The sequence below is a fragment of the Hipposideros armiger genome, unplaced genomic scaffold, assembly GCF_001890085.2.
Source record: "Hipposideros armiger isolate ML-2016 unplaced genomic scaffold, ASM189008v1 scaffold_461, whole genome shotgun sequence".
NCBI lineage: Eukaryota > Metazoa > Chordata > Mammalia > Chiroptera > Hipposideridae > Hipposideros > Hipposideros armiger.
The window spans coordinates 134,372-161,676 of record NW_017731811.1 but is presented as its reverse complement, the minus strand read 5'-3'; the positions used below and the strand labels follow the sequence as shown (position 1 = coordinate 161,676).

At 41.7% G+C, this 27,305-nt stretch overlaps 1 protein-coding gene across 1 annotated transcript; it reads left to right on the top strand.

Annotated features, from left to right (window-relative positions):
- The first annotated feature begins 971 nt into the window (after nt 1-971).
- Nucleotides 972-27,258, top strand: HAPSTR1 (HUWE1 associated protein modifying stress responses). Its single transcript, XM_019666140.1, has 4 exons — nt 972-1,620; nt 2,215-2,295; nt 11,417-11,692; nt 24,166-27,258. The coding sequence occupies exons 1-4, from the start codon at nt 1,395-1,397 to the stop codon at nt 24,408-24,410; spliced, it is 828 nt and encodes a 275-aa protein (XP_019521685.1). The 5' UTR covers nt 972-1,394; the 3' UTR covers nt 24,411-27,258.
- The last annotated feature ends 47 nt before the right edge of the window (nt 27,259-27,305 follow it).

Sequence of the window (27,305 nt, the reverse complement as noted above, 5' to 3'; positions counted from 1 at the left end):
CCTCCCACTCGGCGCAGCCACGCGGGTTCCGGTGGGCGGAGGCGGAGGCTGGCGCGTGACGCAGGCGCCCGCACGTGGACCAGGAGTGTGCTTTTAGGGACAGGTGCGGGGGCTGCCTGTCGCGAAGGCGCACACGTGCCCGGGCCTCCGTACCCTCTCCCGTTCGGGTTTATTCTTAATTTCGCTGGTGGCTGGGCAGCAGCTGCTGTATCGTCTAGAGACTGTCCCCCGGAGAGTGCCAGGATGCTTGAGGGGGGCGGGCCGGAGAGCCCCCCACATGCTCCCCGTGACGGACTGTGTGCGTGCAAGCCACTGGAAAGGCTCGCTGGCCTCGCAAATTGGAAGTTTCTTTGGGCTCTGAGGCTCAATTTGCCCATCTTAGAAATGGGACACTGAAATAAACAAATAGGGAAGCACTTTGCAAACTTGGACACAAGTTGGGCGTTTTATTCACTTTCTCCACGTCCTCCTCCCTTTGGAAGCCCAAGAGACCAGACTAAGCAGGCTGTCACCTGCCACACCCCTCCGTCCCAGCGGCGCAGTGGCCGGACCCAATTTTGTATCTCTTGGAGGCTGGAAGAGCCGGAAGAGCCCCCGCGGAGTGCTGTCGCGGGGCCAGGTCACCTGACTCCCGCGGACGCCCAGCGACTGGGGCAGCTGGCAAGTGCGCATGCGCATCACTATTTTTTTTGTTTTCGCTGGTTGGCTGGGACGCAACCACTGTCAGCTCCTCCCCCTTTTTCTCCGACTTCATCCTTCCTGACATTCACTCCCTTTCCCCCGTTCAGGCAGACACGCAGAGGAACCAATCACAGTGCTATGTTCAGACACCGGCACGCGGAACCGGTCGGATCGGACCAATGGGGGCCCTCTGAACGGGCGCGCCCCAATCGGGCAGGAGAGGTGGGGCCAAGTGGGCGGTGCCTCTCCAGTCAGCATGTGGGCGGGGGAGGGCGGGGACCGGCAGCCGCAGAGGCGTCGACGGCGCCGGCGACGTCGTTCTTCAGTCTTTGGGGTTGCCTCAGTTGCGCAGGCCGGGTTGTGCGGAGAGCTGGGTTGTCACCGGCGGCGACCCTAGGGGGTCCGTGGCGCCATGGGGGGGCGGTAGTCGGGCTCGGATCAGCGAAGCGAGGGGCGGTGGCTGTCATCTGGTCCGCGGCGACCTTCAGCGGGGCCCGGGGTTGGGGAGGTCCGGGGCGGGGGTCGTCCCGGGCAGCGCGGGGCCGCGGGGCGGGGCTCGCAGGCCGTCGGGGAGCAGGAGGCCTGGGCCGCCGCGAGAAGCCGCCGCCGGCCTCTGGGCCCCGCCGTCGGGCCACTTGACGACGACGCTCCCGCGGGAGACCCGCCTGAGGAGGACGCGGCGGCGGCGGCGAGGCCGCGGGAGGCCGCGGAGGATGGAGGAGCGGAAGGAGGAGGGGGAGGCCGAGATCCAGGAGCACGGGCCCGAGCACTGGTTCTCCAAGTGGGAGAGGCAGTGCCTGGCCGAGGCCGAGCAGGACGAGCAGCTGCCCCCGGAGCTGCAGGAGGAGGCGGCAGCCGCGGCGCAGCCCGAACACAAGCAGCAGAAGCTGTGGCACCTCTTCCAGAACTCGGCCACCGCCGTGGCCCAGCTCTATAAAGGTGAGGGCCGCCGCCGCCATCTTGCCGCCGCCGCCCTGGCCCCGACCCTCGGCCGAGAGCCCCGGGGCGGCTTGCCCGGCTCCGGCCGCCGCCTCGCCACCCCCTCCCCACAAGATGGCGGCGCGGGGGGCAGGTCCTCGGGAGGGGGGCACTCGAGGGAGGCCCGGGGCCGACGCGGGGGTAGCTCCCTTGGGAGCCGGGCCGGGGGGACCCGTCCGCTCCTCGGGTCCGGCACCGGGGCGCCCCCGGGCCGGGCAGGGCAGGGGAGGAGCCCCCAGTCACAAAATGGCGAAGGGAGGTGGCAGGGCCGGCCCCATTGTGCCCGGCGCGGGCCTCGGGGCGGGGACTGAGGGGCGCCTCCCCGCGCAGCGGCTCAGCCCCGGGCTGCAGCCCCGAGCCCCGCCGCTCCCCCTTCCACCCTGCCACGACCCCCTTCCTGCCGTCCTCCCAGTCACTGTGGGATCCCGAAACCCGTGAACAAAATGGCGAAACCTAATATGGCCGTTCCGGAGTGATTGACGCTCGAATAACATTTCTGCCTCTCTTTGTTTCTCTCTCTCTCTTTTTTTTTTCTCGTTTTCTTCACTTTTTCAGACCGAGTGTGTCAGCAGCCAGGACTTTCTCTCTGGGTCCCCTTCCAAAACGCAGCCACCGCCGTCACCAACCTCTACAAAGGTAAAGATAACCTTGCTGCATTGCCGACTTGAGGGGAAGGGCAGCCAGCGTCAGGGTGTGAGTCCTGCGCTCCAAGTGTGTTGGCCACCTTTACCTGCTCGCACGCTGCCGGAGTGTTTTCCGTGCCCGCATCCAGCCACTAATCCTGGATAGTTTGCAACTTAGAAACTCCGGTGGCGGTCTTAACTAGATGGCTGATTTTCACCTCGCGGCGATTTTGACGCCCCCCACCCCCATTTGGTAATGTCCGGGGGGGGCACTTTTGAATGTCGTCACTGAAAGGGGGCTGCTGAAATACCTTGCAGTGCACAGGACAGCCCCCTCACCCCCCCGGCCCCCCAAAATGTCAGCATTGCTAAGGTTGAGCAGCCCAGAGCTGAAAGACGGGGTGACAGGAACTTTGTGTTGAAAAAGGCACCCAAGGGAAGAAAGAGCTGATGGTTTTGTGCCACAGAGGTGGGAGGGCGCTTGTAAGCGCCGGGTTGGAAAGATTCTTGAGGTAGGCAGCTTAGAGCGTGGTGGTTTGTTCGGCGTTCAAGTGTGTTGGAAACAAGCTAATTGGAATAATCTGTGCCCATGTTAACATGCTGCTCTTCCCTGGCAACTTCATCAACTGTGTCATACCTGCTTGTACGTGGTTGGCAGGGGATCTATGATCAGAGTTAATAGAGCCGTGTTTTATGATATAGGGCCTTTCTGGAGTTAATTTCCCCCCTCTGTGATGGCAAGGAAGGGAAGCAAACCTTCTTGCCTATTGTGCGCTCAGTGACAGTGGGTTGAGATTGTATATACCTTGCTGATTTTTGGAAGATTTGGAGATTTGGGTTTGCTTTTTGCCAAGGTTTCTGTGGAAAAAAGATTTGAATTTGTTAATCTTAGTGAAAATGTAAGTAAATGCTTTCAAACTTCTAGAAGCTGCTGACAATAGTAATGGAACTTTGTGCATTTCAAAGTTATCACAATAGGTTGAAGCACAGGTGGTGGAGCGACTTGATTATCAGATTCTTATTTTTGAGTAATAATATGCAAATGAGGTGGCATTCTATATGGAAAACATCCCTTACTGTGAGATTTCATGGGTAGAATTTGCAGTTTTTGGGGGCAGTAATTTGAGACTGGAAACTGAAACTGGTGAGTAGAATGTTAATTTTAGGGAACGGAGGAACGAATAGTTGCAGGCTTACCGAGAAAAGGGAAACATTAAATGGTGCCCCATTGGCCAGCTTTGATTTTATGTAGCTGAGTTCCTTACATTTTGACTCCTGAGTAAATTTGTGTTTGAGGGTCTCAAGCATTCTTCAGAATGGCTCTTGGTTTCATCCAGACAGGGAATTTTGAAGTAGTACTTAAAGCTCATTTTTTTAAATACTCATTTCTTGTGGTGTAACTTACAGTAAAATTCACTCTTTTAAGATGTATTCATACCTTGAGTTTGACAAACATGAAATATAGACTATTTCCCCATCCCAACCCTTAGTAGGCATTGATCTGATTGCTGTATATATGGTTTTCCCTTTTCCGTGGTGTCATAAGTAGAACTGCACAGTTGTAGCCTTTTGTGTCTGGCTTCTTTCACTTCCCACAATGTTTCTGAAATTGATCCATTGAGTTCACACTGCATGCATTAATAAATACTTTAGTACCTTTTCCCTCGTTATAGGGGTGCCATGGTTATCTCCTTGCTTGTTGAAATTAACTTTCTGCTTAAATGGGAAGGCACCACATTTTTAGTGCCTTCTATGTGCCAGGCTCTTTGCCTAGGCCATACAAAAATGAATTGTCCTCTGGCTTTTCTGTTCAGTTTTTGGTGCTGTTGTGCTCTCCTAGAATGTATCACTTTAGGACTCAAGGTGGCACTTTTCTTTAATGCTATGCTAACTCTTCACATAAGATGGGGCTTGGAAGCTGAGCTTTGAAATAATCTTGAATTTGGTTACTTGATTTGAAAATACTTCTTATAATGTCCTAGATTGCTTTGTTCATTAAACTTAACGAGAGGCATTCAGGTTTTTATAAATAAACATCACATGAGGTTCTTGATTTATTGCACGTATTATTAGACTGAACTAGTCTTGTTTTATATTCTATTTTTGTTAAATGCATTCCTTTTTACCTGATAGAAAAGGTAAGTTGTGGTTTGTGGAATCTGGTAGTGTAGCAACATTTTTTTATCTGATTTAAGGAAGAGGGGATAATGTTCTACAGAGCCTCATGTTCTTTTCAAAGTGTGATGTTTAGAGAACACAATTCAGCTATAGGAATAATGAGATGCCGTAAATAGAACTAACAAAATTAGCAAGATAGTGTCACAAGTGTATGCACAGTTAAGCAGTGGAAAGTTTAAATCACTGCTCACAGTTCTGATTAAATATTTAAATGTAATTTACGGGAGAAAGATTTTGGGGGATCCCTTTAAGTGGACAGTGCTCCTGTAGTTTGTATGATTAAGCATTTATCTAGCAAGCAAAAAGTGGTTCACTTTTCATTTTGGGGAGAGGTTGGTACTTTTACCAGTTTCTTCATAATCTCCTGAATGAGCATATTGGAAGGTCAGAATTGAGGTAAAAGCCTAACAGAGGGCCCCTTTTGATTGCCTGTGGAGTTTTGAAAAATTGAACATTCAGTTAGTTTGGTTGGAATGTGGCTGGAAGGATTTAGAGGAGAGTGTGGTGTATTACCTCAGTGTGGACAGAATTCAACAAAATGGAGTACGTGGTTCCTTCTAATCCATAAAGTGCAGGACCAGAATTTGACATCCTTTTTTTTGGAAAGAGGAAGAAAAATCCTGATTGCTGATTTTTGTTTTACTTTGACTTGATAAATCTAAAGAGGGTGATGTTTGTTCGATATTCAGTCATGTTGTGTCTCCCTTGCCTAGTATATTTTTTGATATTTGTAAAGAAGGGAGGAAAATGTTACCGAGGTCATTTTAATCTATCCTGGGTTGATGCTTACCTGGGAAATACTTGGTCAAGCCTGTTTCCTTCTTCAGCTGCACTGCCCCCACCCCATTTTCTTGGATAAGAGGCTTCAATCTCTGTTTCCTGACTCCTCATTTAGGGAAGTACATGTTCGTATCTAATTCCAAATTCCTTCTGCGTGGGGCTACTTGCTCAGTAGAGAGGTTGGACTGGTTGTCTTCTAGGACAGACAGGCCATCCCAGGGAGCCTCACATGGTTAGCCTGTGGTGAGTGCAGATGCCCTAGCTCATCAGCAGCCCCTGTGAGCCAGTGCCTGATCCCACCCCATAGAGTCATTTCTGTATTTTCTCTTAGCTTGTTGTTTTTCTTTGATTCTTGTTTTATGCTAGGCCTCATTTCTTTGTCCCTTTATAGTTATTGTTTTAATTTTAATTTTTTTTTATTGGGGGAACAGTGTGTTTTTCCAGGACCCATCAGCTCCAAGTCAAGTAGTTGTTTCAATCTAGTTGTGGAGGGCGCAACTCAGTGGCCCATGTGGGGATCGAACCGGCAACCTTGGTGTGATAGGCCCTGTGCTCTAACCAACTGAGCTGGTTAGGCTGCCCCTGTCCCTTTATGTTTTAAAACTGCTTCTGAAACTTGAGTTACATACCGACATCTACCACATATGTTGAGAGCTTTCTCTTGGTGTGGTTTATAGTAAAGATGTTTCTGGTCTCTCCCGGGACAGCATTTGCCCAAAGTCACGTTGTACTCCAGCAGTGCTTGGGGAATGCCAGCATCTTCATGGAGTCTACTGTTAGCTTGTCTGAGTTCAGACTGTTGTTATTGTTACTACTTAGTGGTAAGATCCTGGAGGCAAATAATGGAGCAAGATATTTCTCCATTGTGTTCCTTCGTTTTCTCAACTATAAGTGGGCATAAGTACCCACAACTTAGAGTAGAAGCTCTTAGTTTAGTGCCAGCATACAGTGACTATTCCGGCATTATAGTTGACTGTTGGAGGTCAAGTTCTGTTTTTCAGATGTTTCTGGCTATGGGCAGTGCTCAAGAGGAAGGGAAGATATTTTGGTTTAACTTTTTGTCTTCATTTTTTTTCTTGCGTTGGAATAAGCTTTATGGTGTATACTTTCCTTCATTTTTTTCCGTGAAAGGGCTAAATGTAGGTAGAATTTACTGAGAAAAAGAGTATGATGCCCTTAACTCCTTATTTTTGTGACATCTTGATGCATTGAGATATCTTGATGCCCATTGCTTTTATAATATGTTGCCTCACTTCAGTCTGGCCATTCTGGACCTAAATATAAACAAAGTGAGCTGAACACACTGAAAATTTGTGGGCCAAGTGCTGAGTGATGGATGTATAAACATATGGTCAGAGAGAGCATATGCTACCTGGAGACAGATACTGGAATTTCAGCTCCTTAAGATTTGGGGTTTTTTTTGGAGCTGGTTTGTGTCTGTCCTTGCTGTAAAAAACTATTATTGAGCTTCAAAACTTTATTTAAAACATGTTTGTATGGATCATAATTAGAAATACTGTCTTAAGTTATATTAAACTTATTATAAGGAGGACTTATTATAAGGAGGAGCAGTAGCCTCAGTTACTAATATCATTTTTAGATATTTTCTGTAAGTTTTTATAGATGACAGTCATTTTCTTATGTGTAACTTCTCTGTAAAAGGATGTTTTGGCTGCAAATACCAGAACAATACAAGTCAGACTGACGTCAATGGTAGAGACATGGATTGGCTCCTCTATAACTTGCAGGTCAAGGGTGGGGTTGGCTGAATGGAATGGCTCAGGCTCCCTGGCTGTGCAGCTCTCCACTCTGTGTGCGTGCACATGCATGTATGAGCCTTGTCTTCAGGCTAATTTCAGTATGTTGGCAGCTCACATCTTAGGGCCACTCATTGAAGCTTAGAAGAGCTTGGAAGCTTCCTTTCCCCGGAGCTACTAGCAAATGCCTTATGTAGTCTTTTGGCCAGAGATGGGTCACATGCTTGCTCAGAACCGGTATCTATCATAGCCATGGTTTGGGGTTGTGCTGATGAATTTAGGACAAAACCACATGTTCCACCTCTTGAGCACATGTAGTGGAAGCTCCTCCCAGAGTTATCCAGACAAAAATTGGGAGGAACTTTAAGAAAGGGAGGAGGAGGATTGGATGCCAGGCAACTTGGCTGCAATGATTCTTCCTTGGTTCCTGTCCTTTGTTTTGTGTGGTAGGTGAAGATTAATTAAATATGTAAGTAGTTAGAAGTTAGTGCTTAGTTTTGATACTACCTAGTTAGGGAATACATAGGAGTTATTTTCTCAACACAATTGGAAAATAGTTTCATTTTGGCTGTGACTCAGATCTGTTTGTTTTTTGGTTTTGTTTTTTTTTTTAGCTGAGCCATCCTGCCACCTGTTGGCAGCTCAGCGGCAGCTCAGCTTGGGCTGGGAATCGAACCGGCGACTGTGTTGCTCAGAGCTCGCACTCTTGAGCGAGCTCTTAAACCAACTGAGCCACTCTGCCAGCCCTTAGATCTTTGCTTCTAATGAAGCATTTTAAATATATTTTCCCCCTGTGGCAGACAGGTTGGTTGGTTAGTGCGGATTTAGTTAAGCTGAAATATTTTGTAGTCATTTGCATTACTTGGAAGTGTTGTTTTGAACTAGCAGTGTGCTCTTCTGGGTTGTAGACCTTTAAGGAGAATGGGAAATGGCTTCTCTATTGTTAAGGAAAAAGTACTTTGTAGAAGGAACTGTGTCACTTAACCTAACTTTGGCAAGGGCCTTTGAACTTCAGTTTCAGTTCCTTGTTTATGAGATTGAGATACCTGCTCTGGCTGACTCACGTAAGGTTTGTGAGCATCAGAAAAACAATAAATAGTGGAATCCGATTAATTTTGTCAGTGTATCATGTAAGAATGTTTTGCATTTGGTCTTCACTTCAAATCATGATTTTTTGCCTACTGCCCTCTGCCAGTGGTGGGAGGATTAGACTGCTAAAAATCTCATGAGTTAATTTTCAGCTTCTGATATAAAAAAAATTTAATAAAAATAGGAAACATGGGACATCTACTGTGACTTGCATGAGTCAGTTTGTTTCTTGAATGAGGAAATTAATGTGTTGTGATTAAAGGTTAGATTGACATTTTGATGCCCTTGGGGTTTGCCTAACCTTCAAGCTTATGGCCCTTTTCCACAGTGACTTTGGCGTCCGTAAGACAGTGTTGGACCCAAGACTGTCCCCACTGTTGCTATGCACTACACTTCTAGAATTTGGGTGTCTGTTGTCAGGGTTCAGATGTATTCAAAGCAGTCTCTAGCTTCGAGCCTTCAGGAGGCCATCCTTGTGTGTTTATTATCCAACTGGCCACTAAATTAACCTGTGATTACATTAAATCTAGTCGTGCCTAAGATTCTTCAGTAAGCAGTTAGGTTTCTCCTACTTAGTTCAAGGTATGACAGGAGGGTTTTATTTTCAACCAAGTAAATTTTTCAAGTCCTGATCAGAAGGACTATATTTTAAATGCTTTAGTATCAACTTGAGGTTTTCTATTTAGGGGAATAACTAAGATTGGATTAATCTGGGTGGTAAAGGAAGTGGATTTGGTTTTCAGGATATGCTGTTAATGATAAAAACCAAATTATGCCCAGGTAGTGCAAAAGCCTGTACCAGAAGACCTTAAAGGTTACAGATGCTTTTCTCTTCCTGTACCTTCTAGTCTGTAAAAGTCAGCGTTCACAAAATGCCTGAGTTTTTGTGTGCTCTTGGTTGGTTCTAATGTTGAGACTTGTGCAGAATTTTTGAGGTGAAAGGATTGGTCAGGTGCATAAAATTCAAAAGAGGTTCCCCACTTATATATAGCTAACTGTCTTCCATCTAAACCAGTGAATATTGAGTTTTCCAGCTTGGTTCAAATCTGTGATTAAATCATCAGCCTCTTGAAGATCTAACTTTGGAGGCCTCCATGTGCCCTCAATCAAAACAAACCGAAACTTTGCCAAGTTCTTTCTTCCTTGGATTATCTTTATTTTTACACCACCTAGTGGGGTCCTTTCCTTTCGCCTCTGGGGGTTTGTTAGGTTTTGCGTCTCCTTTTTGTGTTCTGCTTTGCCGGGTGTGTATTTACATGCCTGCTTCATCGTACTTTGTACCACTTAAGCCTGCTTCAGGCTTGTTTCTTGTTTCCCTTTCATATTTCCAACTTTTTTCCCCTCTCTACTTCCAGTTCTGGACCCACTTCTAATTTGGTTCTTGAAAAATGGAATTTCCTTAGTCATTCTGCTTGGAAAGAGAAACTTCTCTAGTTATGAGCTTGATTGTAACAGTTCTTTTAGGTGTAGGGTAGGTTTGTAAAAAACTGTTTGCTTCTAGGTTCATACATTTTACGTTTCTCTTCCATTCTGTGGTCCCATGAGATGGACTTGGTTTTTTTCCCTGACTTAATTTCTCTTTAAATGCTTCCAGCTCTTTCAGAATCACTTAAGATTGAGATACAGCTTGACAAGGTCATCTTTAGAGTTTATCTACCTCTCTGAGGTTGGCTTCATCTAAGTCTTTAATACTGATAGGAAAGTGCCTTTTACCTTTAAATGCCATTTACTTTTAAAATAGGGAGTTCATACTTTCTTGATGTGAAATGAGAAATCAGCAGACATTGATTCACGTTCAACTTGGCCATTATTCTGTTAGTGAGACGCTGGAGAAACTTCATTTCTGAGCTGCTTTTTATATCTTTAAAATTAGAATAGTCTACTTTCTCAAAATTGTCGTGGAGTTTAATACTTGTATGACTGCTCCCATGGCCAACTTCCATTTTTCTTTTTAATTTTTTAACCATAAGGACTGATCATCTGCTAAGGAGTCGGCCTTGTAGTAATGTTCTGCTTGTGTTTGCCCTTTTGCCATCTTTTTAATAGTGCAAATCATGCGGTTTGGGAGCCTTGTGATGTTTGGGTTCTTGTCTTTATTTCTGGGACACAGCTCTTCATTGATTATTGCTCTTCCTTTCAGAGCCTACCTTTGATGTAGCAGACAAGAATTTAAAAAATCAAGGCCAGGAAAAGTAATAGATGAATGATTCTTTGTGTTACACAAGAATTACTGCTTTTACAAAAGGTCCAGAGATAAAGGAACAATCTTTAATCTCATTAAAGATAACACTGATTTTCTGCTGGTATATATATAGCAGCTCAACTAAAAATAAATTACAGTGATTTAAATTTCCAATTTTTTTTTTCAACTGTGTAAAACCCTGAATGGCAGGGATCGCTTTATTGAAAACTTGGGTTCAGTATTTACAGGGAGACTGGGAAGCCAGTCTGAGATTTTAAGGCATAGCTTTTAGAATGGAATGGTTATGAGTTAGGGAAAACTGTTGGGAACTGGAAGCAGAAAGAAAGGATGCGTAGGGCAATGAGTACAACTTTTTGTTTCCACCGTGCTGTTTGGTTTTGTTAAGTAGTCAAAATTTCCTTATTTCAGAAATACGTGCTGCTGCTTTCAGTGTGTTCCCAATCCTTGGTGCTGAACATGTCAGTAGGAGTGCGTGTCCGAAATGACATGGACAATACCAGTGAGAGTGACTTGAGTGATTTGTAGTGTCTACTTATCTGTTGAATGATGTGATGTTACTATTTAGAATTCATGAGAATTCACTCTTTTCTGATGAACCACAGACTCCAGACTCTGGAGCAAAGTCCCACCTCTTGTATATATTATTCTGTGATCTTGGTGGAATTACTCAATGCTCAATATCTGTTTCCTGATTTGCAATAAAGGGATAGTAGTACCAGTCTCAAGGTATTCATATTACTATTTTTCTCAGGTGAAGCTGAGTATAGATAGTACTAATAAACATTTAATAATTTACCCACTGTTAGTATTATTAAACAAACTATCTTAGATTATTATAGCAAGCTTTTTAAGGGAATAGCATTTTAAAAATGGTAATTTTACAGAACAAGGCAGAAGCTCTAGGGCTATGTGATCTGTAAACTGAATTTAGACCATTATTAAATGTCACGTATAACATTTCAAGCATGAACAAAATACAATTCAGTTTAATAGATTTTTGCTAGAGAACCCCATACTTGATGATATTCATTTTGGTTAACTTGTAAAATGGTTCTCGTTAGAAGAAAATGCAGCATGTCTTTACTGATTATCACGTATCTTTTTTCTTATTCTTTTTTTCCTAACAGAAAGCGTGGATACCCATCAGCGAAGTTTTGATATTGGAATTCAGATTGGCTATCAGCGACGCAATAAGGATGTGTTGGCTTGGGTTAAAAAACGCAGAAGAACTATTCGTAGAGAAGATTTGATCAGCTTCCTGTGTGGAAAAGTTCCTCCACCACGAAACTCTAGAGCTCCCCCAAGACTGACTGTAGTGTCCCCTAACCGAGCTACTTCAACGGAAACTAGCTCATCTGTAGAGACTGATTTGCAACCCTTCCGGGAAGCCATAGCTCTGCATGGTAAAGCCGTTTAAACATATTTCTTTGGAAAAATGGTTAAGAGTGTGCCTGTGGACCCATTTTCACATTTAGGTTTAGGTCCAGATATATTGTCTGTTTTTTTTTTGTCTATTATAGTAACTACTTGCTCTAGAAATGTTTAAATAGAATGTAAGCTAAGAACTTAATATGGGCAGTTTTTGAATGTTAGCTAGCCCATCCTAAAAAATGTTTTTAGAAAGTTAGTTTGAGCTTATTGGTGTTAAGATAACAGAATCTTTTGCAACATTGATTAGAATTTATTGCTTTGCACTTATATTGTACATGTTTTCTTACTCTTCTGAGTCAAAGAGGAAGTTGTTGTGTTTTAAGAATTCTGCTACATTAATAATTGTCTGGAGAGCCTGGTCAATGACAGACAAGTAAGGCAGGTAATTGTTGGGCAAGCTGTCTTGGGAACTCCATTTGATACTCTTTGAGTTATTGAGTTTGCCTGTAGAGGGTGAGAGTTGAATGACCCAAGTGGGAGTGGACAGATGTAAGAATAATTGACTTTACTTATGTCTGTTGTCCCTTAGGCTTTTGCTGTTAGGTCCCTGATAGTGAGGACAGGCAGAGGACAGGTCCATCACTATCTCCCCAGGCCAGACATGCCATAACACGGCATTCTTGGCTGACAGGCTTAATTATTACTGGAGAAGCCTGGGATATGTAGTCAATAAGTCTGTTGTTGCTTGTTGCTCTCTAATACAGACTTTAATTTTTTTTTTTTTTTTTAGCTGAGCTATTCTGCCACCTGTTGGCAGCTCAGTGGCAGCTCAGCTTGGGCTGGGCATCGAACTGGCGAACCCTGTTAGTCAGAGATCGCACTCTTGAGTGAGCTCTTAACCAACTGAGCCACTTGGCCGGCCCTCTCTAATGCAGACTTTTAAATAGAATTGGGAGAGGTACTTTTATAGGACAACATTTAATACTATAAAAAAAAAAAACCAAAAAAACAACAACATTAAGATTTGGTTGAAGCCAAGATGGAAAACATGGATTGTGCAAGTGACTAAACATATGTGATTAGTGAGTTAGGTCAAGAGTCCTGTTAAAAGCTAACATTTCTGGGCCATAGTATATGTAAGTTATCTAAAATATTAACCTGGTAAGAAACATAGTGGGATATATGCAGAGGGCTTGTATATCCTTGGAGCTTTAATGCTTACAAGAGATTCCTGTTCTCTCTAGCAAATCTTGATTCTTTACCTTAAAACCACATGGGGTTGAAAAAAATTTTTTTTTGCCCTTCCTGATTGTGAGTTTGATAACCTAAAAATATAAAAACATTGCAAGAAAGTCCATGATGTATGGATGCTGTTACTTAAAAGACTGCTTGTTGTTCTAATGTAGTAGAATAGTTACACCATCAGAACTTTTGAAACTCAGGCAAAAAACAGATCTGTTTTGATCCTATTGAATTACAGTTTCACATCTTTTACCATTAAGTTTGGAAAATTTGCTAAAAGTATACATAGCTTGTGAGATTAATTTTAATGCATGATAGTATTTGATGTAGTAGTCTTTCCTTGAGCATTCTGCTTTTTTTTTTATCATTGAGTAGATTTATGACTCATTCCACACTTCTTATTAAAGTGTCTTTTTTCTGTATTACGCTATACTATAGAAAATAGTTTTAAGAAACATCAGTGCCACTCCTGTTATAAAATCTTAATGCAGTTGTATACTTTGTACAAAGGGCGAGCCAGCCCCCCTCCCAAACAACTACTATATCCTCCAACTCTTCCCTTATATTTTCTTAAATTGAAGCTGTTCAACTTGTGATTTATGATTTTCCTGAACTTAGGGAGTTTTAATGCTGATATAATTTTGGGAAGGGACTCTTGATCATTTTGACTTACGTTTAAATTGTGAGGGTTTAGGAAAGTTTAATTACAAAGCTGTGTAAAAAAATAATCTTGCCCGTCAATAAATTTACCAAGTAGTAGTGCCAATCCAGAATGTATTAGAAACTCAGTGTACTCTTATTCCTAGGGTTTTATACATCAAATTAATGTAGTGAAAACTATATCTTGTGGTAAAGCAATAGGGCCCCTTGAAAGAGTATATAGAAACATAAATTATACTGAGTTTTGTGCTTTAGTGGTTTTAGAGAACATCAATATTTTGAGGATAATGCTAGCCTGATTTGAGTATTTAAAGTAATTTGAATGATTTCTAATGATAGGTCATTGTTAATTAAATCATAATGCAGCTTAATGACTAACTTTATAACAAGGTGTCCTCATCTGATTTATTGAATAGTCTGTAAATTAAAGTGAAAATTGTTCAGGTGATCTTTTAAAATGTATTCGGAAACATCTTAATTAGGGTACATACTTGTCAGATTCGGTTTCGCATATAATTTCCTTAGCCAAATCTACGAAATGTGAGGTCAAATTGAAGTCCCGGAGTTCTACATTGGAGGAAGTTAAATTCATGAAGTTGTGGAGTGCAAGAGGGCACATAGGAAAAGAACTGGCATATTGAAGCAGTAAGTTTATAATCAAAGCAAACATGAGTGTAGGAGGTCACATTGATTTATTCTTTGCCACACACCCAATGTATCCCTTTCTATGAAGATAATTATTTTTATGTTTTTTCTTTATCGGCTCCTAAATTCTCACCTGTACCAGACACATCCAGCTATACCTAAAAAATGCTCTTCATTTGAAGAAAAAGGGCAAAGATGTAATGTACCGTATTTCCCATGTATAAGACGCACCTTAATTTTGGGGCCCGAAATTTGAAAAAAATGTATTAAAGTTATTGAACTCAAGTTTTATTTATCATAAAATTCATACAACTCCTCATCACTTGCGGGAAATGCAAGTAAAAAAAACCCCACACAAACAAACCTACAACCACTGTATAAGACGCACCAGTTTTTAGACTCCAAATTTTTCGAAAAAGGATGCATCTCATACATGGGGCAATACGGTACTTGTATTTCATGTAGATGGTGAGGATGTGATGATCCTCTGACCAATACCCTCATCAGCCTTAGTCTAAGTACACATAGTCTAAGTACACTTAGTCTAAGTTTGAATCACAAGTACATCAGTTTATGGTTATCAAACAGTTTCAATCAAAACTGTCAATGGTTATTGAGGCTTAAGGAATATTATCTAGTGTTTTGTTTTGGCACTTGTCTGCAGTATATGTTGCTGATTTTCTGTGTGCCATGGGATCTAGTCATCTGGGCGTTTAAACTGATAGAGAAATCAAAACACATAAGCATATGCACTAAATTGGTTTCCTTGTCTTCGCCTTGTTAATCCTTGTCTTAAAATAAGAATATTATCGGAAATTTACTGAACACTGTATTAATACTTGGCACCTCCTTTTTATGTAAACAGATTTCAGATAGACCCAAATCATCTGGACCATTTTATGGTTCTCAACCTTTCTCATTACCCCTCTTTTAGTCACCCTGTCTCTCCTAGAGATTTTCCTTTTCTTGTCTTCTTAGGTGACTTAGGCCTCTCTGACCTTTCCTCAGGCTCTTTCACTGACTTGCAAGCGCTTGAAGTGCCTTCTCAGCATTCATTTCCACAATCTGTACGTCTCATTTAGACCCTCTGTCCTGACTGCCAAACATGTGTGCCCCTTTGTTCTCTCTCTTGTGGACATCACATCTCCACCGCGTGTCCCACAGGCATTTGTTTTACACGAGGTTTCAAACTGGACTCATCATTCCAGCCCCAACCACAGCAAACACATCTTCATTTAGCCTTTCAGCAGATGTGTACATGGCAGATTCTGTGCAGTGTCTGGGAATATATAAATTAATGGAGTGTTTTCCTTGTCTGTTGAGGCCAACACATACTTGGATAATTTATTTTCATGCCTTGAATATGGGATGTGTAAGATATTCTTGGGATAGAGAATTTCGCAGTGCTGCCTGGCTGTGGGTTCTGAGAAGGCTTTCCGGAGATTAGCCCTGGTCTCTTGGAATCATCTCCTTCCTGCTTGTTCCTCAGTCTGAGGGACCCATTTGCCAGCCCATCTTTCCTGGGGCCACTGGAGTCATCTTTTGATCTTGTCACTCTATCAAAAAGTCACCTTTGTTTTCCTATGGCCTGTAGGGTGAAGTCAGAACTCAGCTGGACACTGCAAGGCCCTGTGATTTGGTTCTGATGGTGGGTCAGGTTTCTCAGGCATCCTTTCATGATCTTTTCTAAGCTTTTCTTTCTGCCTGTTCATCCTTTAAGACTGACCAAAAAGCCTCTTCTGTGAGGAAGCTTTCCTTCAATTCTCCCCATTCTCTCAAGCCTTCCCTAAAGTGTATGTTTGCTTTCCCAGTTTGAATGTGTCCATGGCTATCCCTTCCAGTAGACTGGGGCGACATTAGGGCAGGGGCCTTGTCTGACAGCTTCTGTCTTTACTGGAACCTGGTGTGGATGTGTTCTGAGTTTAACAGTTCAGAAGTCTTATTAGGTGAGTGGATACAACACTGGGCAGAGAACCTTTAGGAAGCGTGGAGGATACAGACCCCCAGATGACAATAAGAATAGAATGTAATGGATGTAGCTTAAGAGTGCTACAAAGTGAAGTCAAATTAGAACAACTGAGACTTGGAGTGGGGCAGCAGAATGATTCACCATTATAGCTACTTAAGTGTTTACTTGGTGTCAGCACCCTGCTAATAAGGAGGGTCTCTTTAATTCTTACGCTCACCTTGGGGTCATTGCCATTTTATTGATAAAGGCGTATTTGGTTAAGATGGAACAGATTATTAAGTGGTAGAATAGTTACTGTAGATCTGTCTGGCTCCCAAGTGCACGCTCTTAACCACTGTGCCTCTGTATTTGTACATTTGGGGTTTCTCTCCCCCTTCCCTTGGTAAGGCTGGGGAGGGGGGTGGGAAAGGTCTCCAGGCTTGTTTTTCTCCTCTAAAGACATCAGAAAATACATGAGTTTTGTATCTCCTATTGGTGTTTTTCCCCATAAATGAATCTAGATCAGCAGCCTTGAAGATGAATGGCTTGTGACCTGCTATATTTGTTTCACTTCAGTAGGAACAGTATTTATTTATTTAGACTTTGTATGTAGGCTCCTTTTCCAGTATGACCTTGGGCAAGATGGTTAATCTCTCCAAGGCAGTATTCTCCTTTGTGAAAGGTGACATACTTTGTTTATAAAGTGATACATTAAATGAGAAATTACACAAAGTACCTACCCTTCCACAACAGTGTAAGTGTTCTTTGAGAGGAGGAGGACTTCTGGTTAGTTCTGAGCCTTATGAGTGCCCTCTTTGTCTCCGGACGGCATTACTGCAAAATTGGAACTCCAGTGGCCTTTGAGGATACTTTCCCCCTTCCTTTTCAGTAAGGGTGGCTTTTGCAATTGCAGCAGTCACTTCATAGGGAGGGCTCATTTAAAACATACTACTAACTACTTATATTACTTGCTAAGATCTTGAGCTTGTTTCATGTTGATAATAAACCAGTGAGGTTGGCGGTGTTCTCTTTCTACTGGATGGAGAGAGATTCTGAGTTGGCCGGTCCAAGTGGTGCCTGGAAAGCCATTGGTTGAGATTGGTGTCTTCATTCTGAATTCATTTGTCATCACGGGGATTAGGCGAAAGGGTCCAGAGCTAGAATGGGTCATGTGTTCATGGACCGGGAAGATGGCGAGAGTGTATGGGAGAGGAAGCAGGATGCCAAGTCAGACTTCACTCATTTGATAACTTTATTCAAAGCCTTGCTCTCAATTCATCTCACAGGTGGTCTTTGTAGGTTTCTGGCCCTGCTTCAGACTGTTTTATAAAAATCAGAGACACTTGGTTTTAGTTCCAAAAGTCATTTTGATAACATTCATGACTGCAGTACTAGGAAGCAACCCCACTTGGGCCTATGTTGATCCTCTCTGTAAAATTCATCAGTTTAAACTCAAAGGCTTCAAGCACACAGGGTCTAGTGTCTGGTGGGAACCATTGCTGTCATTGGCATTTGGTGTTAAAATATCGCCTTGCCCAGTTTTAAATTCCTTTCATGTTTGAAACAAGTTCAAAAAAGACATCAGGCCCCTGCATTTGCTTGTGTAAGTTCTGAAAGGGACTTAGGCAAACACAGGCAGCCTCGCTTTTTAATATGACGCTGGAAAATTTCAAAAAGAAAGAGAAAGGTTTTTTTTGTTTGTTTTTTTAAAGAAAAGTTAGTGAGTTAAAAGACTAGCTCCTTCGTGAGTGTTGAAGTCTGAAGTCCCTTTGGTTAGAAAACTTTTTTTTTGGTGGATGTAGTGTTACGAATTCTGATTTCTGCCATTAAAATCCTCCTGGGGAAGGTGTGTTCATTTAAAAGGAGTCTATATTACCATTCTGTAACCTTTCCTGGTGCCCAGCGTTTACTGAACACAGGAAATACCAAGCACTCTATTAGAGGCCCTTATTGGTAAGAGCAGGTGATACAAAGATGAATCAAATAATCTCAAGGAGTTTCTAGGCGAATAGAATTACATTAGACAGTTCGAAGTATATATATAAGCCCAGGCAATCAGATGGGGGCAGAATGCCATCGCTTTAGGAGTCAGTGGGCTCCATTTCTGCCCTCTGTTGTTGAACTGTCTTTCCCTGGGCTACAGGGAGATCCTAATTTACTTAAATCATTAAGTTGCTTGACAGATTCTTAGATCTGGAGAAACTGGGGGTAGGGCCTGTAAGAAAGTGCAGTTGTTTGAAATTGTGGGGTATAAGGTCAGATAGGAATTTTTACCTAGAAAAAAATGTAAGGCAAATTCCTAATTTTGTCATGTTCAACATAAAACTGATACCTTCTTCCTCTACCTAGAGTTTATGGAAAACTGGGATTCTGTGCAGCTTGAACCAGTAGGCTTTTATTTCTCCTTTGAGCACAGGTTTTTGTAGCTTTTGTTGTTGTTGTATTTATTCTTTGGCCTGTGTGCGTTGGAGTGGTACTAGAAGTTACTAAATTTTGGTGAGAACAAGTCTTCCTGATAATATTGAGACTCAGAACATTTAAAAAGAAAGTGAAGTAATTGTGCTGGGTTCTTTCTCTTCCCCCCTTCCTATCACTCTTCGTTCCTTCCATTTATAAAGGTGAATATTAGAAACAGATTTTGACAGCTTAACACAAATAACTAGGTTTGGTATTTTTAAACTAATGATATAAAAGAAACGCCTTGCAATTTTCTGTTGCAGAGGATTAAGTGGAACTGACCTGTGAGGGTTTCTATTCCATCCATCTTCCAAAATCCCTTTATGTCTTGCTCACACTCCTAGCAGTGTGTGGGATAACTAGCTTCTTAATAAACGCTTGTTGAGTGTCGTGGTCTGCATCTTCCTGAAATAACAGAACTGTCAATAGTATTTACCAGTAAAATGTTTTAAAAACTTATTTGGAACTTAAGATGTAAGAGATTAATGCACCAAAGTAATGTCGTCTCTTAATTGTTTAAAATTGGCTATTTCAAAGAATCTTCTTTAATTCAAATTCCTCTGAAGGCTGGAATTTCTAAATTGTGCCCTTTCTTCAGCTCACCCTCTTACGAACAAGACCAGTTAAGGCAATTAAGATAGCATTAAAACTTTTGATGAAAAGTTGGCATTTTTTTGTTTATTAAAATTAGATATTAGCTGCTGACGTTTCTGGAGGTGTAGGACTTAACTGAAGCTCCAACATCAATGATACAAGATTGTTTTGAACTTGAAATAAAATTTTGTTGGACTTTTTCTCATTGAGGTAAAAAAGGAGTCCATTTAGCCATGCCTCACAGCTAGCTTAACTCACCTAGCACTTAACCCATTGGTAGTTATGAAGCAGTTTAACATTAGAGTTTAATTTTTTCACTAGTTTTCTGATTTATAAAGACTAATTTCTTGGAAAATTTCCAAAAAGTAAAAACTCCAGTATCTTGTTATCCAACTAATCAGAGATAACTGCAGTTAAATGTTTGGTGCATTTTCTTCCAGTCTTTTTTTTCAATGTATAAATATTAAAATTATTTCATAGTTGAGATCATACTGCATATATGGTACTGTATCTTTTTTCATTTTAACGTCGTGAGCATTTTTCCCATGGCATTAAAACTGTCTGAAAATTGAAAGCATTTTGGGCTGTCAGCATAACTGAAAATGTTTTCTTGGTGTGACACATGTATCTTTGTAATTGGTTTGATTTAGTGTGCTTTGCTTCAATAAAAGTTCAGTATTACAATTTACAGATTGGGGTGGGGAGTGGTATCTACTTCAAATTACCAAAATCTTCCTAGTAGGATCCCTTTTTCAATGATTGAACTCCTCCCCTGGTGCATTTAAAACACCACATTTACACACGTGTGCTTCTTGATTAAAACCTCAGAACACAACTTTGTGCGAAGCGAGTGGTAACCATTTGAATGGCACAATTCATTTCAAATGCAAGAATGCCAGTTTCTTAGGGTTCCCTGTCAGGATGTTAATCACTTTAAGTCATGGGGATTTCAAATCCCAGTTTTCTGCTGGAGATGAGAAAACTGGTGGAGCAGATCTGCAGAGGGTCCTGAAGCTGTGCTGAGTGGATCAACAGTGTAACAGCCCGCCTTCTCTCCTCCAGGGCCAGCCCTCTGCTCTCCCGGGGCTGAAGGGGGAGGGAAGCAAGTAGAGAGAGTAGGCGCGGGGCCTCCAGGCCAGGGCCTGCTGGGTGGAGGAAGGGAGGTCGACTGGATTGGTTTTGCATTTGCTCTTTCTCTGCCTATGTGTGATCTAACTATGTGCTGCTGGTAAACTGGAATCACATGTAATCCTGAAAACAGGATTTTCTTATTATCCTAAGCATGAACTTGGTATGAAAATAATAGTTTTGTGCTACTTTTAACAATATATCATGTAACCTAGATTCCTATAACCTGGACTTGTAACTTTGTTTTAGCTCCAGTGGGAGCTTTCTTTTCAAAGTATGATTAAATCATCTTAATCCCCCCCCCACCCCCCTTCACTAATCATTTAAAATGGATGCAGAAACTTTAAAACTGATTAAGTTTATCTTGTATTAAGCAACTGAGACTTCTCTGTCTAATCATACTACTTGTTCTGCTTTTGTCAATTGATATTCCCCTAGCCCTTTTGAAAAAGTGTGTTTTGGTAGAAATTTAAGTTGTATGCCCTTGGGCTGTACAACTTTGTTTTTTAGTTCTGAAGCATGTTCAGATTCTCTGTACTTGTATAGGCCTGATTGTTCATGTGGCTTAGCTAAGGTTTCCTAAAGCATCTTCTGGTAGCTGTCATTGGTTTATAAAATAAAATTTGGGCTGTTTAAAATACACATATTTTTTGGTTGTTAATCTTGATTTTTTTTTTTTGACACTCATGAAGTCCTTTTTGGGGAAGATTAGGTAAACTTTGAAAAGAATTTTCACTGCCAAGAGTAGGTAATAAATAGGTCCTGTTGCACACTGCAATTTTACTTTTGCTGTCAAACTAAACTCCATACACCTAACAGAAAAAAGATTGTGGTTTTCTGGAAGTTACTGGGGAATTTTCAAATGGATCAAATTGTTGTTTACACGCTTACTTTTCATGGAGAATGGCAGTTGGTGTGCCTGTTCACTTCTGATGGAGTGGCTTATGAGCCTTGGGTATTTATTTGTCCTTAGGTGTTAAACAGACTACCATGGAACTCCTACCTTAAGAGGGGCTTTGGGGTGGGGTTTCTTGAGTTCTTTTCTGTGGTTTCAAATGATAAAGGGCACCCTGACTTGAATTACTGAAGTAGCCCAGTTTATTGCTGAAGGCCCAAATTTTGCAGTACAGTTACCTTAGGACCTCCTGCATTATCAAACAAGTATGAAAAGGTTTATCATTTAAGTATGTGGAAACCTTTTATTTAGTATAGTATATTATGAGCTTTGAGATTAGAAAGAAAGAAGGCACAGCTCTCCTCAAGGAGTTTACAGTCTTGGTGAAGAAGTTTAAAAAGTCGGCAATTTGGGAATTTTTAACTTGATGGCAAAGCTTTAAGTGAACAGAGCCATCTGAGTTTCTTTCCTGGTATTGGAGAGGTGACTGAACATCAACAGCTTTGCATTTCAGTGGATTTCAAAATGAGGGGTAGGACTTGGAAGCATTATTTTTCCTTTCAGAATTCAATGAATGTTATGTGCCAGGCACTGGATTAAGTTCATGAGATAGAGATGAAAAGACACTGTATAGGAAGAATCGAATGATTGTACTGTGCTGTATAAAATGAGCCTCAGATGCTGCTTTTCCTCTGATTTATTTTTAATCGACCTGTGGGCTGGGGAAGCAAGTGCAGTTACTTTTGAAAAGATTTAAGTTTGAGATGTGCAGCAGGCAGTTAGAAAAATGGATGGGTCCTTGAGCTCAGGAGAAAGGTCTGCTCCTGTGGCACCGATTTGGAAAACGATGGGTAAGCCAAGGGGTCAAGGCTAATCAGCCTGGGTGATACCAGCCTGTCAGGGGCAGAAGAGACGCCAGCAAAGAAAGGCCACTGAGGAAGGAGCGGAGAGTTGCAAGCAGGAGGGAAGAGGAGCCAGCAAGAGACTAAAAAGGAGAGGTAGGAGAGCAGCCTCAGAGGGGCGGAGGTGCTGGAGGGACCAGCGGGGAGCAGGTAGATGTTGGAAGGAAACTGTAAGACCCAACCATTTTAAGGAACTGCAAACGGACTGATGAACAGTCACGCTTCAGTCTTACGGGCGGGGGTCGGGGGTGGGAGGGTGAAGAGGGCAGGGCAGGGAGGGCCACTGTTCCAAGAGATGGGACGTGAGGCAGGTCAGGGCTTGGATCCTAAAGCCACTTCCATGCTCAAGTAATTGAGACTTGAAGAGGGGGCCGTAGAACCGTGACTAGGAATACACAATCCGTATGAGTTTGAGTCCCAGATCTTCCTTGCTAGCTGTGTGACCTTGGGTGGCTTAATCTTGGCTTTTCATCTGCAAAATGGAGCTAATGCAGATGTCCTAGGGCTATTCTGAGGATAACATTGAAACGTACTTAATGTAGTGCTAGACATCAAGTCCAATATTAGTGCATGCATTTTATTTTTTAAATAGGTGCTAGCCTTGGCAAGGTTGTTTAGAGCTTAAAAGAGGGACACTATCAGATTTCCTCTAGCCACCAGTGGGAGGGGTGCACGCATCTTCTACAGGGAGAGCAGTGAAGGGGACTGGTTGGTTCGAGTAGTTCACAGGGGAGGCTACAGAACAGGACCAGCATATGGGAGGTGGTTGAGGCTGTGGGTTTGAGAACTTTCATAGATTATTTGTAGAGTGAGAACAATGTCAAAGGGAATTGAAGAGATTTGATGTGGTAGGAAGCAGAATTCTGTTTTCAAATTAATGTGCAAATTGAAGTCGTATTTACAGAGCATAAAGCTAGAAAGAAGGAGCCCCCATGAAACCAACCTCTAATCTTAAGTCCTATTCTTCGGAAACATTGATTATACTAGATTGTGTTATATAAACTTAGTCAAGCAATAATAAAATCCCTGTATGAGGCGAGAACAGCGTAAGGCGAAATTTATAAGAGGGAAAACCCACTGTTAGCGATGTTAGGTTTTTCAATTCAGTGCTATGGTTTATGTTTCTTGCCTCACTCATGCCTTTTACAGGTTTATCCTGAACATTTAGGAGTGGAACATACGTTTTTGCCTCCTTAACTGTTCAAGAGTCTAAGGAATGAGTGTCCAGCAATGAGTGCTGGGTCTATTCTGCATTTAATAACTTACCTGTGAAAACAAAGTAGCAGGATTTTTTTTTATGCCACCCTTGGCCTCCCCCCTTCTCTAAAGGATTATAGACGATAATGAGTTAGGCTGTCCTAAGGGGTATCCTCCAAATAGAGTTCAGACCTTGGGTGATCATACAGCCCTATTTGTCCAGGGCAGACTCATTTTGTACTTGATGTCCAGCATAGTATTTAATTGCTTTTAATAGTGACCCTTTTCTGTGTTTGGTAGTGTACTGTTTTGGGTGATAAATTCTAATGAAGTCACCTTATCTGGCGGAGATGTAGGAACAAGCCCAGTCAGGCCTGGACATGACTGCTTGTTCATCCATGTGCATGTGTGCACACACACACACACCCATATCAGGGATCCATTGGAACGCTGACTTTTGATAACCAAAATGTCCTGTTGATAAAGCAAGTGCCTCCTGTCTTCAGCTGTAAATTGCATAAGTACCTGTCTAAGAGAGATGGGAGGATTTCCTGATCTGTTTATACACCTCGTATTGGTGCTTGCCACATAATAAGCCTCCAGTAGTTGGCAGTTACCAATATTGGAAATATTGGTAGTATTACAAAGAAAACATCTCATATGTTGAAGCCAGATGATTCATTTTTCCAGAGTAAAACTGAACTGTTCCCTGGGGCCCCCTTATAAGGAAAACAGGGAGACATCCTTTGACACGATGACAACATTGAAAGTGAAGTGGGTTACTTTCAAGAGGGTTGAATAATTGAGCAACTCTAAAACCTTTTTTCTTCTTCCTAGGTCTTAGTGGTGCAATGGCTAGTATAAGCGTGCGTTCGAGTACCCCAGGCTCTCCTACACATGTAAGCAGTGGATCGAATGCTAGTCGAAGGAGAAATGGACTCCATGATGTCGATTTGAACACTTTCATATCAGAAGAAATGGCACTCCACTTGGACAATGGTGGAACTAGAAAGCGTACCTCAGCCCAGTGTGGCGATGTCATTACAGACTCACCAACCCATAAACGCAACAGAATGATCTAAACCGCAAACATTTTCACACCCACCATGCTGCTTGAAAGCCACTTGATCCTCAACATATACTATTATTGCAAAGGAAACATGAGGCCATCTTCCCTTGTTCACTGTTTAAGACAAGTGAATTCTGTAGTGGTTGCCATAAAAGGCAGTTCTAGGTATTTACAGTAGATGCCTCTTGTAACCATGGCTTTCTTAAAACTTATAACCCTAGCAGAGGACATCAGATATCGTGTAGTCGTTAGCAGGATCATCATAGGCAAACATATATCTGTTCCAAGGCTAAAAGTGACCTTAACTGTATTTATTCTCAAAGGGAAAGGAAATATCAGATGTTTATTTGGTTATAGAATGCTTTTTTCTCTTTTTTTCTCTCTCTTTTTTTTTTTGTTGTCCATTTCCTGCTGTGTTGAGTATTTTGCTTCAACAGTACTGCCAGGTCCCCCAAATTGTCTAAAACACACGATTTGGCTTCTTCGTCAAATCTCCAGGCTTCCATTTTTGCAGCAGCGCTGTACCATGCACCTGGTTTCTATGTAGTAACAGTGTGCAACTTCTAATTATTGGACTGTGCCCTGTTTTTAGTTTTCAAAGCAGTTTCTAATTCTGGTGATTGTGTGATGTACAGAGGTGCTATGATGGTCATGCAATTAATACTTAAATATTGAACCAATACACAGAACTTTATTGGATTCACTTTGTGTGTTAGTACTCTGAGAGTAGCAATATTCTTAAATCTCCCCCAGATTCGCCCTGTAGGCTTAAACTCTTCAGTTTAAAGACTACTACTTCACATGCAGGGTTACTATCCTTATGGTAAATGTTAACATGTAGACGGCACTCAAGGTGACCTCAAGTAGAAGAGATCATGAACTTTGAGAATGGGCTTCCCTTTTGGTTTCATATTTGTGAAGGGAGATGGACGTGGGAGGGTATTCCAGTCTTTCTATCCTGTTTATATTTTTCATGAGTGCCCTACTTGGTGCAGTTTCCATTGGAATGGGTGAAACATAAAAACAAAAAAAAAGGTCTTTTATCTGCTAATAATGTGATCACAAATAACAAAGCCCAACTCCCCAGTCCCTCTCCTAAAAAATGCAGTTTGGAATCTCATTCTGGAAAAGATGGAATCGCATGGAGGTTCTCTAGATGTTAGGTAGACCTAAATAAAAGTTCTCAATAGACTCCTCTTTTGAGTAAATATAAGACCTCTTTGTAGCTACAATGTTTTAGAGCATGTTTCATCTTCATTTTTAATATCTTGAACTGAATGATAGTCTTTCTTAGATGAAGAACTGATGTCAGCCTGCCAGGTACTGTAATTTATTCTATCATATTATTATATAATATATATCAAGTAGGACAGTGAAAAATGTTTCCTTGCAAACTTGTAGTCCAGTATCAGTTACTTCCTGTTTTTATCCTTAAAATACCATTGCGAATCAAGCATAAGGGTTTTTCCAGTAATTTACTCACAGCACTTTGTTAAAGTTTGCAATTTCTTCAGCCATTTAATAATATCTTTATGTGAAGAAACTTCGCTAAGTTAACCATACTATTCATTGACTGGGTGGGATGTGAATGGAATGTTAGAAATATTGTGCGAATTGAAGTTCTGTATTCATTATCGCTATAGCCCTTATTTAAAAAAGTCAGTTCCATACTAAAATGAGGAATGAAAGAGATTTCTAAATTTTTGCAAAAGTGGATCATTTTTTGCTTGAATATAATAGCAGGAAGAATTATAGCAATCTGTCATTTTACCTGAAAACGGACAAGCCTCTGTATTATGAATACTTTCAAGCTTCCCTTTGGAATATACCAAGAAATGCATTAGAAGTTATTTTTGTTTTTCTATGGCTGTAAATTTAGATTCTGGAATTGGGGTTTGGTGGTGTGATGTGTTGCTCACAAGTGGCCAGAACCCCTATTCCTAAAGGATTTTGAGATCGAGGAACACATATTTACTCTCCCCTTTACGCCTTGGTTCTAGTTCCTCTTTCCAAATTGAGTGACAATTTTTTTGGGTTGTTTTGTTTTAGTTGGTGCTCTGACGCTTAATCTCAGTACCCTTTACTCTTGATTGTCAAATTTTGATAAAACATGTGCCATTTTCTTTGGTAAGAGAAAGCAGGTCTTAATGTCTGCCAGAACACAATTTATATGCCTTATTGGCTCCATTAAACTTTTTAAAAACTTCAGCATTCGTTACTTTTTTCCATTGCATTTAATCTCAAATGCTGTTTGTCACCCAATTGTAACTCCTTCCTCCTTTTCTGTTCCATTGCTCTCTCATGTGCTACCAGAGCACAGACTAACCCTGACACCGAAGACTAGAAAGAGAAATGATTTCTCTTAGAAAGCTTAGTTCTGACTGCTAGATTTTTGAAACCTCCTTTGTGCCATTTTAGATCCAAAACAAATCATGGAAGATTGAGTATTTATGTGGAACTTTTTAAATAACGTTGAATCCCCCCCCCCCCAATCTCTTGAGAACATTGTAGGCTGAATTTTAAAACTTTAACACTTTACTTTGGGGGAACAGAACCTCTTTTCATCTTAAGCTAGATTCTCTGATTCTTTTAGACATCGTAAATCATTAGTTCTGTTCCTGTCACCCTAACTTGGCATGAGTGGGTTGAATTCATCCTTATACTGCAGTGTTCTGAGCATGACTGAAGCATTAAAAACTTAATTATAATGTTTAGTATTTTATAGAGCAAAATTAATGGAAAGCATTTGGCTGAATCTAAAGACCTGCAGTCAAATTCTTCAATGTGGTTTACCCAGCTGGAGTAGTGGTACACACCTTAAATCATTCAATGAATAAATAATGTCAAAAACCAAAAACCTATGGGGCTCGTCTGCAGTTTTGTTTTTGGTCATCACATCTGAATAGCT